General features: G+C 55.8%; 1 protein-coding gene across 2 annotated transcripts in view; it reads left to right on the top strand.

Moving 5' to 3' along the window:
- MAST3 (microtubule associated serine/threonine kinase 3) overlaps positions 1-13,369 on the top strand; it is a 29,441-nt gene extending 16,072 nt beyond the window's left edge. The window contains exons 6-28 of one of the 2 annotated variants that reach the window (XM_066205646.1): positions 97-175; positions 1,370-1,527; positions 3,073-3,148; positions 3,836-4,045; positions 4,128-4,229; positions 4,742-4,874; positions 5,376-5,443; positions 5,765-5,850; positions 5,982-6,190; positions 6,478-6,616; positions 6,827-6,959; positions 7,070-7,235; positions 7,469-7,570; positions 7,838-7,960; positions 8,264-8,373; positions 8,517-8,662; positions 8,956-9,188; positions 9,300-9,500; positions 9,584-9,810; positions 9,904-10,026; positions 10,157-10,293; positions 10,466-10,650; positions 10,758-13,369. In XM_066205646.1, the coding sequence (XP_066061743.1) occupies positions 97-175; positions 1,370-1,527; positions 3,073-3,148; positions 3,836-4,045; positions 4,128-4,229; positions 4,742-4,874; positions 5,376-5,443; positions 5,765-5,850; positions 5,982-6,190; positions 6,478-6,616; positions 6,827-6,959; positions 7,070-7,235; positions 7,469-7,570; positions 7,838-7,960; positions 8,264-8,373; positions 8,517-8,662; positions 8,956-9,188; positions 9,300-9,500; positions 9,584-9,810; positions 9,904-10,026; positions 10,157-10,293; positions 10,466-10,650; positions 10,758-11,803 (4,192 nt within the window). In that variant the 3' untranslated portion in view covers positions 11,804-13,369. The remainder of the gene's footprint in view (positions 1-96; positions 176-1,369; positions 1,528-3,072; positions 3,149-3,835; positions 4,046-4,127; positions 4,230-4,741; positions 4,875-5,375; positions 5,444-5,764; positions 5,851-5,981; positions 6,191-6,477; positions 6,617-6,826; positions 6,960-7,069; positions 7,236-7,468; positions 7,571-7,837; positions 7,961-8,263; positions 8,374-8,516; positions 8,663-8,955; positions 9,189-9,299; positions 9,501-9,583; positions 9,811-9,903; positions 10,027-10,156; positions 10,294-10,465; positions 10,651-10,757) is intronic. The other variant, XM_066205645.1, reaches the window with a different exon arrangement.
- Positions 13,370-13,748: the final 379 nt, after the last annotated feature.

The raw sequence follows: 13,748 nt of genomic DNA, 5'->3' as shown, positions 1-13,748 counted from the left end.
TGTCCCGTTCCCCAGCTTTTGGCTCTGATCTTGTTGATTTGCATTTAGATGTTGTTTTTTTTCCCCTATATGTGATTGTCACGTTTCCACTCACAGGGCTGATGGCAGAAGGTGGTCACTGGCTTCGTTACCCTCCTCTGGCTATGGGACCAACACCCCCAGCTCCACGGTCTCGGTAACGTTTTCTCTCTCGTGGTAGAAGATGATAAGATCCTAAACCCCCTAATTGTTTGGTGAAATGCCTCCCAAGCTCCACGGTGCTGGGTTCTAAAGGACCATGGTGCTTTAGCTGCATCCTGCTTCCCAAATGAGCTTTCAAGAAAGTCATAAGGCTTGGCTGTGGGCTTGCAGCATCCCTGGGGGTTACAGTGTCCAGTTACAGCATCTCTGGGTTAACTTCATCTCTGGGAGTTACTGTGTCCTAGGGTTCCAGTGTTCCTGGGCCTACAGCATCCCTGGACATTAGAGCATCCCTGGGAGTTACAGCATCCCTGGGTGTGGCAGGGCTGAGTTGCCTCAGTATATAGTATACATCCTCAGGGATATTGGATTTACAAGGGATGGGGCTCAGTGGAGCCAAATTGAGTGGGAGAATGGGGGACATTGGGTGGGAATGGGCAGCGCAGACCTCCCCAAACGGCTCCTCTCCACATCTCACACTCCTGAGCCCAGCCCATGCTGCCTGTCAGTGTTTCCAACCTCCTCAGAGGCTCCAAGGGATATTTCCCTCATGGGCTTGCTGGTTCCCACCCCACCGCCGGGAAGCACGTGTGGGAACCCTGGAGGCTGAGAATTTCAGGCTTTCTGTGCTAACAGGCACTGGCCCTCAAGCAAGCACTACATTTGACTTGAGGCCATGGAACAGGCTTCCAAAATTGAGTGATAGCACTGGGGTTGTGGGTGTGCAGTTTGAATAGAACTGTGTGATATCACAGGGTGCAAAACTTAGGATTTAAGATTTTAGTATATAGTAATGTATACAGAGCAGGATGGAGGATTCTGGGTGTTCTTTCACCTTCTTCATGGTTTTGGGTGTTTTTTTCTACTTGGGTGAAAAGGTCTGCATTGCGGCTCATGGGTGGTCATTATTGGGTTAAAAGTATAAATAATATAGGTGTCATCTCGTTATTGGGTAATTAGCACTTAAAAGACCATGGAAAGAGTTAGAGCCATTTTCTACCTTGTTGGCTGGAACTCACAACTTGTGAGACTGTGCTTTAGATAAAAATCAATAAACACCTGAATCCAAACACGGGAAAACTGCATCTCCCATGCTTTAATCCCAGCTCTAACACAGAAGAAGATAAGAAACTGACAAGGAGGGACCCATCCACTGATCTCCTGCATCCCTCTCTCTCTCTCTTCCCAGTCATCTTCATCCTCCCAGGAGCGCCTGCACCAGCTGCCGTACCAGCCCACCCCCGACGAGCTGCATTTCCTTTCTAAGCATTTCCGCAGTACGGAGAGCGTCACGGACGAGGAGGGCAGGCACTCGCCCTGCCTGCGCCCACGATCCAGGAGCCTCAGGTGGGCCAGGAGCTCCCAGGACACTGCACTGGGTGCTGGCACGTCCAGGGCATCCTCTGCCCTCCCACGAGCTGTTCCTGGGGTGTGTTGGTCCGGCTAAGCTTGTCCCAAACCTCGATACAGGTTTTCCCCTTGTGGGGAAGTGGAGAAATTTTGGCTTGAGGTTGTAGGTGCCTCATCCCTGGAAATATTCAAGGTTAGGCTGGATGGGGCTCTGAGCGGCCTGGCCTGGTAGAAGGTGTCCCAAAGTATTCCATGATTCTGTGATCCTAAGCTCCATGGTCTGGTTCCCAGCATCTTCTCAGCTGTCGGGAAGCGGCATTGCTCTCCTGGCAGCAGGCGATATCTGTATCCTAGAGATGAAGCTGGAGAAGCTGGAATTTGTTCCACAGTAGTTGGTTTGCAGCCTCTTGCCCAGTTGTCTGAATGATTTTGGTGTTGAGGAAGGGATCACCAAGCAGAAGCCCAAGCAGTGGCCATCCTTGTATGACTTACCTGCTGTTAAAAAATAAAAATCCCATGTCTGGGCTTGCATCAGAAAACATCACCTTTGCTTGCTAGGACTGGCCTCTGCAAAAAAAAATCCACATGGAGTGCAGGTGAATGGGCATTTGTGGGTTGGAGAGAGGAAAATTTGGAGAAGGCATTGAGCCAGTGGCCACAGCATGGTGTGAGCTGACCCCCAGCTGTACCTGCTGAGCTCCAGGGTGCTGCTCCAGGACCACACCCCGTGCGGTGTGAGCCACCCACATTGCCCAGCACCAGAGGCTTGTGCTTTTTGCAGGGGATGTTTCGGTTAAATCCTCTTTTCCCTCTGAAAAATCTCCTGACCCTCTTTGCTACCAGAGGCAGAGCGACAGCCCTGCGTGTTGCTGGCCGAAATTTCATTAAAATCAGATTAATTATCTGACAGGTTTGTGGCGAGATTTTCACTGTGGAGATGCCAGCTCTGCAGTTGGCACAGCAAAGGCTGAGGGCTGGGGCTGGGCTGGGGCTGGTTTTTATCACCATGTTTATTATTTTATAGTGGTTAATGAGTTACTGGCTGCTCCTGTGACTTGCTTTGCATAACGGGATTATCAGGCAGAGCCCTGGGAGGGGCAGTGTTGGGTGAGGGAAGGAGGAAAACCATGTTTAATTAAGGTTGCTGCGTCCACCACAATGTTTGGTTGGTTTTTTTTTTTGTTGTTGAGCTGCAAAAATGGCAATGATGGCAAGAAACTGTGGGCTCCAGAGGAAGGGAAAAATGAGCTCGTCCTTCAAAGCCAAGTGGATGATGGAACAGCCCCTCAGTTCTGGATTTCCAAGTGACTCTTGTTTGGCCACCTGGATTAAGCTTCCCTAGACCACGTCCCAGGGACCTCCAGTGGTCGGGATGCAGCTGGGAGTGCTGGCCCAAAGCTGATGGCTCCACTTGGATGAGTTTTAACCACTTGGAGCCAGGAGTTGGCAGCAGGGACCAAACTGCTCTCCAGGAGTAGTGGCTGTTCGCACAGGTGTAAATGACTTGAACCTCCTAACGCTCCCCCTCTCCTCCCTCTGCAGCCCTGGACGGACGAGCGGAACGTTTGATAATGAGGTGGTGATGATGAACCATGTCTACAAGGAGAGGTTCCCCAAGGTAACTGCCAGGACTTGGGGGTTGAGTGTGTTGGGATCCTGGCAGCCAGGAACCTTCTCCAGAACAACCTCTGCTCCCTGTGGGAGTATGGAATGCATGGGTGGATCATAGGGGGTGCTGGGGACACTGGAGACATAATAAACCTGTGGTTTCTTATCCACACAAAGCCCCATCACACAAGCAGGCAGAGGGCTCTGGAGACTTTGGAGGAGCTTTTGCGGGTCCCACGTGGGGCCTTTTGTGAGGATTTAGCAAAGTTAAATCCTCACATATGACAGCGACCACCATGAATTTGTTACTGCCAAAATACTTAATCCTGGGTAACACATCCCAAATACCATAATACATCATGAAAAGAGTCAATAATTTAAATAAAATTTGCTGTGTAGCTATGAAATTAATTTCATAGGTTGATCAATAAAAAGCAGTGCCTACTGCAAGCCTTAAATCACTTCCCTAAGGCAATAATTCCATTCCAGCAAGGGCAAGAGGTTGATCTCTATTTAAAACATAAAAAATGGCCCCAGATATTTGCATGTGTATGTGAATATTTGAGCTGCAGGAGGTGGTAGGGTGAGATCCTGGCTTGCCAAACACAGTCCAGGCGGCAGGATGAAATCCTGGCTGGTCGAACCTGTGGCATGAGGACATTTGTTCCTGGCCATCACCATCCCCTCTGCCTTGCAGGCCACAGCTCAGATGGAGGAGCGCCTGCGGGACACCATCACAAACTTCTCCCCGAGCAGCACCCTGCCCCTGGCTGATGGTGTGCTGGGCTTCATCCACCACCAGATCATCGAGCTGGCCCGAGACTGCCTGGCCAAGTCCCAGGGAGCTCTCATCACCTCCCGCTACTTCATGGAGCTGCAGGAGAAACTGGAGAAGATGCTCCGAGACGTGAGTATGAGGCAGTTCCCTGGCTGGTGCCACCTTGTGAGGACACCAAGAGACACCTGCCTTCTGTCTCCATTCCCAACAGGCTCAGGAGCGATCTGAGAGCGAGGAAGTGAAGTTCATTGACCAGTTGGTGAGGAAGCTGCTGATCATCATCTCCCGCCCCGCCCGACTTCTGGAGTGCCTGGTAAGACTTGGAAGCTCCTGTCTTGTCCTTCATGGTCTATGCCAGCCCAGAGAGGAGGCAAAGCCTCCCGGATACCCCTGGATCCCTGGAAGTGTCCAAGGCCAGGTTGAATGGGGCTTGGAGCAACCTGGGATGGTGGAAGGTGTCCCTGCCCATGGCAGGGAGTTGGAATGAGATGATCTTGAAGTTCCCTTCCAGCCCAACCTTCCAGCCCAAACCATTCTATGTTTCTGTGGCTTTCAGGGCTTTTTTTGGGGTTGATACACTGAATTTCTAAAGTAGTGACCTTTTGCTGTGGTTCCTGATGAAATTTTCATCTCGCTTAGTTTTTTCTTCCAAAGCCAACTCACAGAGCTACATTTTTTTTACTATCACCCTTGACATGGGGAATGATGGGGGAATGATGCATCCAGGGCCTGTCCCCTGTTACAGGTGTCACCTGCAAGGCTTAGAGGGAAAGTTTTACTTTGCAATATCTCTCTCCTTAACTGTGCTTGGCTTTCCCCATGCAGGAGTTCGACCCAGAGGAGTTTTACCACCTCCTGGAAGCTGCAGAAGGACATGCCAAAGTTGGACAGGGAATAAAGACCGATATTCCCCGATACATCATCAGCCAACTGGGGCTCGTCAAGGACCCACTGGAGGGTAGGGAAGCACTTGGGCTGGGGCCTCTGAGGTCTGCAGCAGGATTTGGACTCCCAGTTTGGCCAGTGGTGATCACAACTGAGCACTGGGAGGTGTCAGGGAGACCTGTAGGGCTGAGCTGGTGTCATGGCAGGGAGGTCACAGCAGGACCAGGATGATGGCCAAGTCCTTCTGGCCAACCCCACATCCCTTATTATTGCTTCCAACACGTTCAGCAAAGCAGATTAAGCTCAAAAACACTTAATCCGTGGCCCTGGGGGGGAATCATAATCCCTGGAGAACGCAGGGATGACTATCAAAAAAAAAGAATTATATAAATGTTTAACCTCGTGTTGAACTTCTTAACGTCATGACCTGAATTTCTCCATACGATAGCTCGAGCAAAGCATGTGCCTAAATCCCTGTGGGGTCTCTGAGTTTGGAGGGAGAGTGGTTGGGCAGGGGGTGATTTTGGTGGGCGTTGAGCATGAGGAAAGTGAAAACCATCCCTGTCATCTGCAGAAATGGGGCAGCTGGATCACTTTGACAGCGGGAACACCATCACACCGGAGAACGATGACACCTGTGAGGTGAGTGTGGTCCCACCTGCATGTCCCACCTGCTGCCTCACCCCACACCAGAGCTCTTTTCAGCTGTCCTAGACTGGGAGATGTTCATTTTGGATTGTCCCCAGGGGTGATTGATGTATTCAAAGGGAAGATCTCACAGTCCCTCATTTAGCTTCTTGAGCGGACAGAGTTCAGTGCGGGCTCTTGATCTGCACAGCATTTTGGGCTTCTGGTTTGGGGTTTGTGACTGGAGAGGGCTCTGGCAGAAAGAAGCTTTTGGAAGTGGTACATGATGGTGCCGAGTGAATTCCTGCCTACATTAAAAACCCACGTATTCCTCAGAGCCAGACTTCCATCACCGTCCCGCGGAGGAAGCCCTGCGAGGGGGACTTCGAGACCATCAAGCTGATCAGCAATGGGGCTTACGGGTGAGTTGGGGATTTCCTGTCACTTGTCTCCATCTGTAAATGACTCCAAAGCCCCTCTTTGAGCCCCACGGTGTGGGGTGGCCAGTGGTGGTGGCTGGAGGACCTGTGTTGAGGTCCAGCTGTTCCTCCAGGGCCGTGTACCTGGTAAGGCACAGGGAGACGCGGCAGCGCTTCGCCCTGAAGAAAATCAACAAGCAGAACCTTATCCTGAGGAACCAGATCCAGCAGGTGTTCGTGGAGAGGGACATCCTCACCTTCGCTGAGAACCCCTTTGTGGTCAGCATGTTCTGCTCCTTTGAGACGAAGCGACACCTCTGCATGGTCATGGAGTACGTGGAAGGTGAGAGCAGATGGGGGGCTGGATGGTACGGGGAGGAGGGCAGGATATCAAACTCTGAGCATCAAGGACACCACCTGGACATCTTCTGCCCTCCTTTGCTCCAGGCAGCAGAGGGAAGGACAAGGAGATGATTTTGTGATCCTGATCTTGATGAAGGTGGTGGCCATGGTCACCTAGGAGAGCGTTTGTGCCCCACGCCTGGGGATCAGCTGCTCAGAGGGGCTGGCTGGGAGCCTGCTGGTCCTGCTGACCTTGCTGCCTTCCCTGAGCCCCCCGTGTTCCCACAGGGGGGGATTGTGCCACGTTGCTGAAGAACATGGGCCCGCTGCCTGTTGACATGGCCAAGATGTACTTTGCTGAGACTGTTCTTGCACTAGAGTATCTCCACAACTACGGCATCGTCCACCGGGACCTCAAACCTGACAAGTGAGGATGTGGGTCAGGTCTGAGCAAGGGTGGGGGTGGCTTTGGATGGGGAAAGGAAAGCCAGGAGGGAAGGGCAGAAATGGTTTTTCTCCCCAGAAACTGGTTCTGTGCCATTGCATCAGGACCAGAGGCCCTGGGGTGCAGCTGGTCCATCTCAGGTCTCCCCAGAAGCAAACAGCAGCATTGTGGGGCGTCTGTCTTCTCTTACAGTTTGCTCATCACCTCCATGGGCCACATAAAGCTGACAGACTTTGGTCTGTCAAAGATAGGCCTGATGAACATGACCACGAACCTCTACGAAGGGCACATGGAGAAGGACACGCGGGAGTTCATGGACAAGCAGGTAGGAGGTCCTGCTCCACGTGGCTGACCTGCCATCACTGGGGTCTCAGATAACCTCGGGGTTTGTTGCAAGGGTCACTGCAGAGATGTCAGCCCCTGCTTCCCACACAGGTGTGTGGCACTCCAGAGTACATTGCCCCCGAAGTCATCCTTATCCAGGGCTATGGGAAGCCCGTGGACTGGTGGGCCATGGGCATCATCCTCTACGAGTTCCTGGTGGGCTGCGTCCCCTTCTTCGGAGACACGCCCGAGGAGCTCTTCGGGCAGGTCATCAGTGGTGAGTGTCAGGGGCAGGTTTGTGTTCCCAGCAGCCAAGGCTCGTCCTTTCACAGCGGGGAAGCTTCATTCCTTCCTGTCACACTTGGCTGAACAGTGAGGAGACTCCTCAAGCTTTGACTTCCCACTTTGGGAGGCCCTTCCCCTGTTGCTGCTCCTGGGGGACTTTCCTGTTGCCCAGAAGTGTCCAAACTCTTCCAGCCACCCCGAACCCCTGTTCCTGTTTCCTTGCAGATGAAATTATGTGGCCGGAAGGGGACGAGGCTCTCCCTGCAGATGCCCAGGACCTGATCACACGGTTGCTGAGGCAGTGTCCCCTCGAGCGCCTGGGCACTGGTATGCACAGCAGGCCCCTCAGGGCACCTGGCACCTTGATTCCCATCAAATTTTTGTGGCTTTGAGTCCAAAGCATGTCCTACCACACTGAGGGTCCTCAGAGGAGGTCTCCTGCTCGGGGTTCCCCCCAGGGAGGCTGCACAGGGCTCCCATCCATCTTTTTCAAGCCAATTGCTCTGTGTGGAGGAGAGGCTGTGCTGTTTGGGGTGGGAGTGGGAGCATCCTGGATCCTGCCCCATACCTGACATGGATTTCTCTGCCTGGCAGGAGGTGCACATGAGGTGAAGCATCATTCCTTCTTCCTCCATCTGGACTGGAACGGGCTGCTGCGGCAGAAGGCTGAGTTCATCCCCCAGCTGGAGTCGGAGGACGACACCAGCTACTTTGACAGTGAGGCCAAACTCATCCCTCTTCCACATCTGCCAATCCATTATTCCAGCTGCACTTTGGATGCTCCCATGGGGGGTGGAAATCTCCTGGGTGAAGCTGGTGGCTGTACAACCCGAGTCACAAAACAGATGCAATCCTCTTTCCAGGCTGCTCACCCTTACCAGCTTCCTCCTCACAAAGTTCCCCTGGGATTTGGGACTGGGCTGTCACCCAGCTGTAGGTCCCACCTGGCCCTGCTGCAGGCAGGATGTGGGGTGTGGCAGGCAGGGTGACATCCCGTCCCCCTCTGGCTCTTGCTTTCAGCTCGCTCCGAGAGGTATCGTCACTTGGATTCGGAGGATGAGGAAACCAACGACGAGGAATCATCAGTGGAGATTGGGCAGTTCTCCTCCTGCTCCCACCGCTTCAGCAAGGTGCTCCAGTCCCTCCTGCAGCATCCAAAATGCTTTGGCACCACAAACAGCGTGGCTGCGCCGAGCGTCGGTGTCTTGGCTGACACCAGTGCACACAAATCCCCAGATTTCTGCCCCTTGCTGATGGTTCCTCTCCTTCTCAGGTGTACAGCAGCTCAGAATTCCTGGCGGTCAACTCCACCCTCAGCCTCTCCTCCTCTGACCGGAGTCACTGCGATGACAAAGAGGAGCGGTGGGACCGGCACTCGGGAGATGAGGACAGGAGCCGGCCAGCGGGCACCGAGCCCCGGTGCGTGGTCAGGGGGGGCTGCACCGCTGGTGTGGGCTCTTGCCTGTGCCCAGGGCTTGTGCCAACACTGAGGGTTTGTGTCAGGACCAAGGGTTTGTGCCAACACTGAGGGTTTGTGCCGGGACCAAGGATTTGTGCTGACATCACGGGTTTGTGATGGCACTGGAGGGTTTGTGGTATTTCTGAGGGTTCAGAGAGGTCAGTGGGACATGTCCTGGAGGTGCTGCAGTGGCTCAGTGCCACCACCTTGCCCACCTTGAGTAGTCCTGAGCCCTCCTGCTCTTCCCACGCAGCCTCCGCTCCTGGACGTCTGGCAGCTCCACGCCGTACACCTCCCGGCACGAGCGGAGCCGCAGCCCCACCGCGCTGCCCAGCACCCTCAGCCTGGACACCATGCCCAAGTTTGCCTTCTCCTCAGAGGATGAGAGCCCCTGCGTGGCATCCTCCAAGCCAGAGAGACCCAAGTTTGTGGTGGGAGACTCGGACGCGGGGGCTGGCGGCGCGGTGAAGCAGTCGGCGTTATCTGGTGCGTAGGCTGTGGCCACCAGTGTGGGGTTCTCTGGGGGCAGCCAGAGTCCTGCATGGCACGGGGTGGCTTCTCCACATCCCCAAACTCTCCCTCCTCCCCTCTGTGCAGCTGATCTCGTCAGCCTGAACCGCATCCGCCTGCGGAGCAACAGCACCGGCACCAAGAACTCGACTCCCCGGAGCCTGGAGCCGAGCGGGGGCCGTCGACTGAGCACCCAGAAGGATGTGCCAGAGAGGCAGAGAGCCTCCCTGGGCAGCCGTGTGCCCAAATCTGCCTCCGTCTCAGCCCTGTCCCTCATCATCACCTCAGGTCTGTGTGCTGTGTGATTTATCCTGCTGGCTGGCCGCTGTCACATGGTTTTGCCGGACTGAGCTGGCTCCCTCTGCTTGCAGATGACTTTGGTGGTAGTGCCCTGATGAGCCCCATCTCCCCTCACTCCCTCTCGTCCAACCCCTCTTCCCGGGACTCCTCCCCGAGCCGAGACTCCTCGCTGGCCATCGCCAGCCTGCGGCCGCCCATCATCATCCACAGCTCGGGGAAGAAGTACGGCTTCACCCTGCGAGCCATCCGCGTCTACATGGGCGACAGCGACGTCTACACCGTCCACCACATGGTCTGGGTACGTGCCCTGGGGTCTAGCGGTGCCTTTCCCAGTGGGAAAACCTCAGGAGGAAGCTTGCATCCAAATAAAATCACTGTGTTTGGGTTGCAGAGCGTGGAGGAGGGCAGCCCTGCGCAGGAGGCCGGGCTGAGGGCAGGAGATCTCATCACACACGTGAATGGCGAGTCCGTGCTGGGTTTGGTCCATCGGGATGTCGTGGAGCTGCTGCTGAAGGTGGGTGACCAGAGCCACTCTGCTCTCCCAGGACATCAATTCAGCAGCTCCCTGGTGTTGCCTTTGGTGGCAGCTGAGGCAGGAGCTGGCTCAGATCTGGTGCTGCAAAGATTTGTTTTCCATCCCCCAGAGTGGGAATAAAGTGGCCCTGCGGACCACTGCCCTGGAGAACACCTCCATTAAAATCGGGCCTGCACGGAAAAACAGCTCCAAGACAAGGATGGCACGGAGGAGTAAAAAGAGCAGGAAAAGGGATGGCCAAGACAGGTAGGTTAAACAGGGATAAAATGGCATTTGTCCCAGTGTGTGAGGTACTGGGGGAATGCTCTGGATCTGCCATATTAGGGTGTCCAGTGGGGTCTGGTCCTGCTGCCACCAGGTCAGCAGACTTGAGACTAACAGCTTTAAGGAGAAGCCAAACTTATTCCTGTCCCTGCAGCAGGAGAAAATCCCTTTTCAAGAAGATCTCCAAGCAGTCGTCGGTCCTGCACACCAGCCGCAGCTTCTCCTCTGGTCTCCACCACTCGCTGTCCTCCAGCGAGAGCCTCCCGGAGTCCCCCACGCACAGCCTGTCCCCGGGCCCCACGACGCCGTGCCGCAGCCCCGCTCCCGACCTGCCCTCAGGTACCCCAAGGCGGGACGTTGGCTCGGGGCAGGGCAGGATGCTGCGTGTCCCTCGGGGAGGCCGTGTCCCTCCACCCCTACAGTGACCTTTTCTCTTTGTACGGCAGATGCTGTGTCCCCTCAGAGCACCTCTCCCTCCTCCAGCACCCCAACGTCACCCGCCGGCCACGTGCGCCCCAGCTCCCTGCACGGGCTGGCCCCCAAACTGGGTGGGCCACGCTACAAAGTGGGACGTCGCAAATCCACCAGCAGCATCCCCCCCTCGCCCCTGGCCTGCACCCCTTCCTCGGCCCAGCGCCCGCCTTCCCCCCAGCGCTCCCCGTCTCCGCTCCCTGGGTACCCCAAAACGCCCCATTCCTTCCAGGGCAAGACCCTGTCCCCCCCCACCATCGTCCGGCAGAGCTCCCGGCCCCGCAGCGCCGACTGCCCCCGCTCCCCCCTGCTCAAGCGCGTCCAGTCGGCCGAGAAGATCGTCACCATCCTGGCCGAGAAGAAAACGGGCGGCGGCCGCAAGCTGGGGCTGGAGATGTCCACGCTGGATGGGGAGGCCATCGGGGAGGGCGACGCGCTGCCGTACCCTGGGGAGCACGGCTACCACCCCGCCAGCTCCCGCCTGGGAGAGCGGCACGACCGGGACCAGGAGATGGTGGTGATGCGGCGCCTGAACCTGTCGGAGCGCCGGGACTCCTTCAAGAAGCAAGAAGCGGTTCAAGAAGTGAGTTTTGATGAGCAGGAGACGGCGGCAGGGAGCGAAGAGGGCGGCAAGAGTGAAGAAGGGCAGGGCACTGCTGCCCAGGGCGGCGGCACGGCCGGCGCGGAGCCGCCGCCGAAGCCGAAGCCCAGCACGGTGCCGCAGATCGCGGTGCAGGGCTCGGAGAGCGACGAGCAGGAGCCGGCGGTGGCCGAGTGGGAATGCCAGGGCTCCTACCCCATCAGCAGCACCGAGCAGCCAAACAGCAGCATCTCCTTGCCGTGGTGGGATGGGTGTGAGCACCGGGACCGTGGCTCCCAGCAGCAGCAGCAGCAGCAGCAGCAGCGGAACTGCGGGCAGGGATCACCCGGCCACCGGCAAGTGCCAGCACAGGGCCAGGAGCCGCCGGGTGCTCATCTCCCGGCTCCCCGGGGCATGTGGAGCGGGGCCAAGCACGCCTGAGCCCCACACTGGCACCAGGGATGGTTCAGGCTCCCTGTGGCATCCCAGTGCCTCCCCAGCACCCCGTCCTGTGCGGCAAATCCACGAGAGAAACGTCCCTGGAGCCACTCTGGACCGTGGCTGGGCCGGCTGTACCCCGGCACTTCGCCCCCCTGGAAGGCTTTTTGTACTCCCTGAAAGATGCTCATATTTTTATAGAGACGCAGGAGCTTTTCCGGCAGCGGCGTTTTCCCAGCTGGGCCCCAACCTCTGTGTACAGAAAGGACTTGATGCAAATATTCCTTAATTAATTTATTACTTTTTATAAGCTAAACGGGCAGTGCAGGACTGTCGCAGGGGCCAACCCAGCTCTGGGAGTCCCAGCCTTTCCCGTGCGTCTCCCAGCTCCCAGCCCACTGTTTTCTAACCCACTCGCTTTTCCCTACTTTTTAACTTCAATTCCAGCTGGAAACACCCCAGATCTCCTAAGAACCCCATAATTCTAATATTTAAAATTAAAACAAAACCCCAAGTCCACAACAATATTCCCCAAATGCTGGTACTCTGGGCTGGGATGCAGAGGGAGGGGATATTCTTTGCATATGGATCATCCGATGGTGAGCGTACAGATCATTTTATAAGCTTATAGGAGATATAAAAAGGGTTTAATTATTTTATTTGGAGATTTTATAGCCACCTGGCTTCATTGGCCCGTCCAGGTGGGGAAAACGGAGACATTCCCCAGACAGGAATATTAATGGGATTTTTAGGGTCAGTTTTTGCTCTTTCCATTTCTCTCACACAAAATCCTGTGGAGTTGGTTGGTCAGTGCAAAGACAACTACAAAATCCCAATTTATCTTTTTTTTTTTTTTCTTTCTCTTTTTTAAAATCACCCCAACCCAGTGAGCACCTGTGCTGCTTCACTTGTAATTTGGGAATTTCAGCCCTTTCTTTCCCCACCCCGTTGCTCTTTATCCAACAAACAACAGCTCAACCCAGCATTTCTCCCCCATTTCTACCGTTTTCTGGGATATAAACGTTTCCATTTGTTGATGCATGTTCTGGCTTTCCCCACCCCGCCGTGGTTTGGTGCCGTGGTGCTCCGAGCACCGTGACGGTGACAGGGGGACATCCCTGGTTTGCCGACCCCGCTGCCATCAGGCATCACCGTGCCCCCGGCGGTTTTTGGGCTGCGTGTTGGATTCTTTTGTGCACGTGTGGTTTGTGCCAGGCTCCGTAACCCGCTTCTCCCGTTCAACTGGTGCTGTTAATCCCCTCCAAAAACGAGTAACCAGAGCTGCTCCGTGTTTCCTTTGCTTCTCCCTCCACTCTCTGTGTATTAAGGTCTTGGAAAGGCAGCGGGGTTTTGGGGAGACACCGGGCACCCCCTGCCCACTGACACGGCAGGATAGGGGGGCTTGGCTGCGCACCGGTGGCGTGGATAGGGTGGGAAAAGGATTTTTTTTTTTTTTTTTAATGGGAAATGTCTTAAAAGCCGAGGGGACTGTGTCTTCCTGCCCAGTGCCCGGCTCTGTTCGTACCTTTGGGAAGTTTTATGTTGGATTAAAATTGTCCCTTGCGCTGAGTGTGGTGTCCAGTGGCACTGGAGCATGCAGGGCAGCGAGTGCCCGCTCTGGGCAAGGGGGGAACGGGGTCCCAGCACAGGTGGGAGGGGAGGGGAGGTGGCCCTGCAGTGGCACCGGGATGGCTGGCACCCAGCCTGCCTCCGGCACCGGGTCCCGGCTGTGGGTGTTCGGTGCGGTGCCGGTGCCAGGAGCAGCGTCCCACACCCCTGGTGCGGTCCCAGTGCCGTCACCTGTGCCCAGGGTAGTGCCCCACGCTTGGTGCCATGCCGCACTCCCAGGTATGCCCCATTCCCAAATCTGTGCCCCATGCTCTGTCCCCGGTGCCTCATGCCGAGTGCGGCCCCGGTGCAGTGCTCCATGTCCGGTGCTGTGCCCAGT

This window comes from Chamaea fasciata, unplaced genomic scaffold, assembly GCF_029207755.1.
Source record: "Chamaea fasciata isolate MVZ Bird 193981 ecotype frontalis unplaced genomic scaffold, bChaFas1.0.hap1 SCAF_28, whole genome shotgun sequence".
Lineage (NCBI taxonomy): Eukaryota > Metazoa > Chordata > Aves > Passeriformes > Sylviidae > Chamaea > Chamaea fasciata.
This window is presented reverse-complemented; position numbering and strand designations above follow the sequence as displayed.